The sequence below is a fragment of the Numida meleagris genome, chromosome 2 (assembly GCF_002078875.1).
Source record: "Numida meleagris isolate 19003 breed g44 Domestic line chromosome 2, NumMel1.0, whole genome shotgun sequence".
Classification (NCBI taxonomy): Eukaryota; Metazoa; Chordata; class Aves; order Galliformes; family Numididae; genus Numida; species Numida meleagris.
Genome location: NC_034410.1, coordinates 146,429,958 through 146,432,894, shown reverse-complemented (window position 1 = coordinate 146,432,894; position 2,937 = coordinate 146,429,958). Strand labels below are relative to the sequence as shown.

The following is a 2,937-nucleotide window of genomic DNA, read 5'->3' as shown; positions in this document are numbered from 1 at the left end:
GAAGCTGATCTTAAGAAATTCAGAGGAGAGATACACAGAGGAATAGAGAGAAAATGATTTATTTAAGAGGAGAGATCGAAAAAGAGACATTGTGAGAGATGGCTTTTTTTTGAAATAGACTGGGAATTCCAGAGTGACAATTTGTGGTATTGTAAATAGAGGTCTGATCTCCAGGAAGTGCTGAATGTGGAGAAAAGCAGACCCTCTAAAAGATGCCTGAAATAGAAGCAAACCGTCATTAAATAAAACATTTATGGAATTTCAAAAGGTATTCAAGAAGTACAACGAAGAGAGGAGTGAGCACAGGGATTAACTACAGCCAGTGGGAAAAAAATGATAAAGGAATGAAGGCTGACACAAAAATTTGAGAGAAATGTTTTGTGTGAATAACCATTATCCAACTTCATTTAGTGTAAAAATTAACTTTATTGGAGCTATATCAGTGTAGGTGTGTTGTGAGTCTGGCCTTCTGGTTCTGTGTAATAATTAAGACAACGGTATGAGCCCTGGAAAAGGGATTACAAAAATGCACTGCCAAGACTGTTTCCCTTTGCCTGCAGGCTCCGCTATTTCATCAGTGCAGATGCTGCTTCCGTGGAAAGATAGGAGGAAGTAAAGGCAATCAGAGAGAGAAGAGCCAGCTCCCATTTCCCATTACTCATAAGACTGAAGAAGCAATAAATGAGGTGCAAAAGGGACTTTTCCCCAGGGTGCTATCCTGCTCCATGGGCTCCAGCATGGAGAACTCCCACACGCACATTACACACCCTTGGGTTGATTTCGTGCCTGGAACCTGTAAAACTGCTGCTGTTCAAAAGGTATATAACCTGTCCTCCAAACACCTTCCCAGTTCAGCTGAGAGGATCTGGTGGAGATGAAGACTACTCCTGTTATCTTGCTGGTTGCTGTCCTGTGTGTGGAGCAAGGTGAGCCTCTAATGCTGTTACCAATGAGAAGATGGAATTTAGGGAGCTATCATCAGCTTTGCAGTATAGCAATGCCGCAACCATGCTACTGCCAACTTCCAAATATACCTTGATTAACAATGAGCTCTCTATTTGCTGCAGAAATAAGATCCTGATAAAGTAATTCTTTCCAGCAGGCAGTACCAAGTGATATAGTCCTATGTTCCACTGGATGCTGGGTTATATTCACTCAGTGATCTACAGGATCTTTCTCAGCAATGCAAGTTGAAAGTGCCAGAAGACATAAGAAAGCATATTTTTTATTCATACTGGTTTTAAATATTTTACATTCTTTTCCATACTGCTGCTTCATTCATTGTGGGGAGCCACGTGCTTTGTCACATGTGTTGTTCCCTAGGAAATGCAGCAGTGAGAATTTTTATAGGTGAAATCAGAGTCAGAGGTAAAAGAACTTTTCCATGCATATGCAATGTTAAAGGCATACTTCTTCCAAAGGAAAGCCTGAAGTATTCTAAATGTGTGTCTTCCTTCTGAGACTGATCCATGTGTATTGCTGCTTTGCTACTGGCACATAGGAATAACGATCAGATTGCCAATGCCTTCCAACGCCTGATGGTTTCCCAGAACCATGATACATATCTAGCAGGAGTTGAGAAAGAGGCATTTAATTAATTCTTGCTCTCTGATGTATCAAACCTTTACTCCCACGTTATTTTGGACAGATGGTTCTGCAGCGTGCCTGGAAGTTTTGGACGGTTTTGGGGTGAGGAAAAGAGTATGTAACTGTACAAAAAAATGACTTTGTGCCCAACCCTGAGTGATATGAGATCCAAGACTCTGGCAGAACACATTTCATTGGCATACTTTATTGCTCTAGTGGACTGATGATGTTCTGTGTTGATATAGCTTGCAAGTGGACATTAGGACAGCCTTTTATACAGGACCTTTCTGTAGACCAGTCTAGATCAGAGAAAGCTGGTAATTCTAACTCAAGACTTCTACACTCAAGATTAAAAGATCACAACTTTCCATACTAATACAGAGACAAAGGCAATCTTGGACACAACAATTATTTCATTCTTCTCATGTATCTGGAGTTCCATTCCATTCCTGTGCCAACTTTTGATCAAAACTCTTGGTTTCACAGCACACAGAACAAGGTCTGTTTCATTTGTTTCCATGAACCCACCAGTATAGAACACTATGACCAGAAGAAATCTTAAAAGGTCAAGATCCTTTTCCCTGCTCTAATGCTGGGCCAGATCAGGCAGATGTTTGTAAGAATTGGATTTGAAATTTTCCAGAAAAGAAGATAAAACAGTCTGGAACTGCTCAGACACTACTTCTTTCAATGAGCTAATCTAAATATCTAATGACCATTTCTTTTTGTGTAGTTCTCCTCTGTTTTCACCATAGGGAGTTTATTACCTTCTATGCAGCTTCTTTTTTCTTCCTTGAAGAGGGATACTGCGTCTTTCCTCAGTGTTACCTTGCTTTGATTAAGAAAGCTAAACACTTCAAACATTTTCTACAGTGCTGTATTTTCAAGATCTCTGACCACTTCTCCTCCCTCTCCTCTGGTCTCTCTCCAAGTGCTTTGCATATTTTTTGAAGTGCGGTGTACAGATTTGGACATCAGTGTTTCAGCTGAGGTCTTGACAGAGTGGAAAGGCCACCTTGCATACCTTCCACATGACATTGCTGCCTGTGTTCCTTTGAGTTCCTTTGATGTTTGTTTTCATTGCTGTAGTGTGACACTGTTGGTTCCTACTGTTTACACTGCCATTCTTAATTGTAACATAACCTGTTTTTTCTCATCCTACATTTATGGGGTCAATTTTTATCTTAGTGCAACATACTTTTCTTTATTGAGCCGCATATATACTTTTTTTCATTCTTTTGTTACATCTATGGATCAAAATCACCCAGAACTCTGCTTACAGTACATTTTCAGCTATTTTCTTCCCTTCCCTTCCCTTCCCTTCCCTTCCCTTCCCTTCCCTTCCCTTCC

The 2,937-nt window shown here is 40.3% G+C and overlaps 1 protein-coding gene across 1 annotated transcript in view; it reads left to right on the top strand.

The window, feature by feature from the left end:
• Positions 406–2,937, top strand: part of LOC110394351 (lymphocyte antigen 6E-like) — a 5,949-nt gene continuing 3,417 nt past the window's right edge. The window contains exon 1 of the mRNA XM_021388151.1: positions 406–926. Coding sequence (XP_021243826.1) covers positions 875–926 — 52 coding nt within the window. The 5' untranslated portion in view covers positions 406–874. The remainder of the gene's footprint in view (positions 927–2,937) is intronic.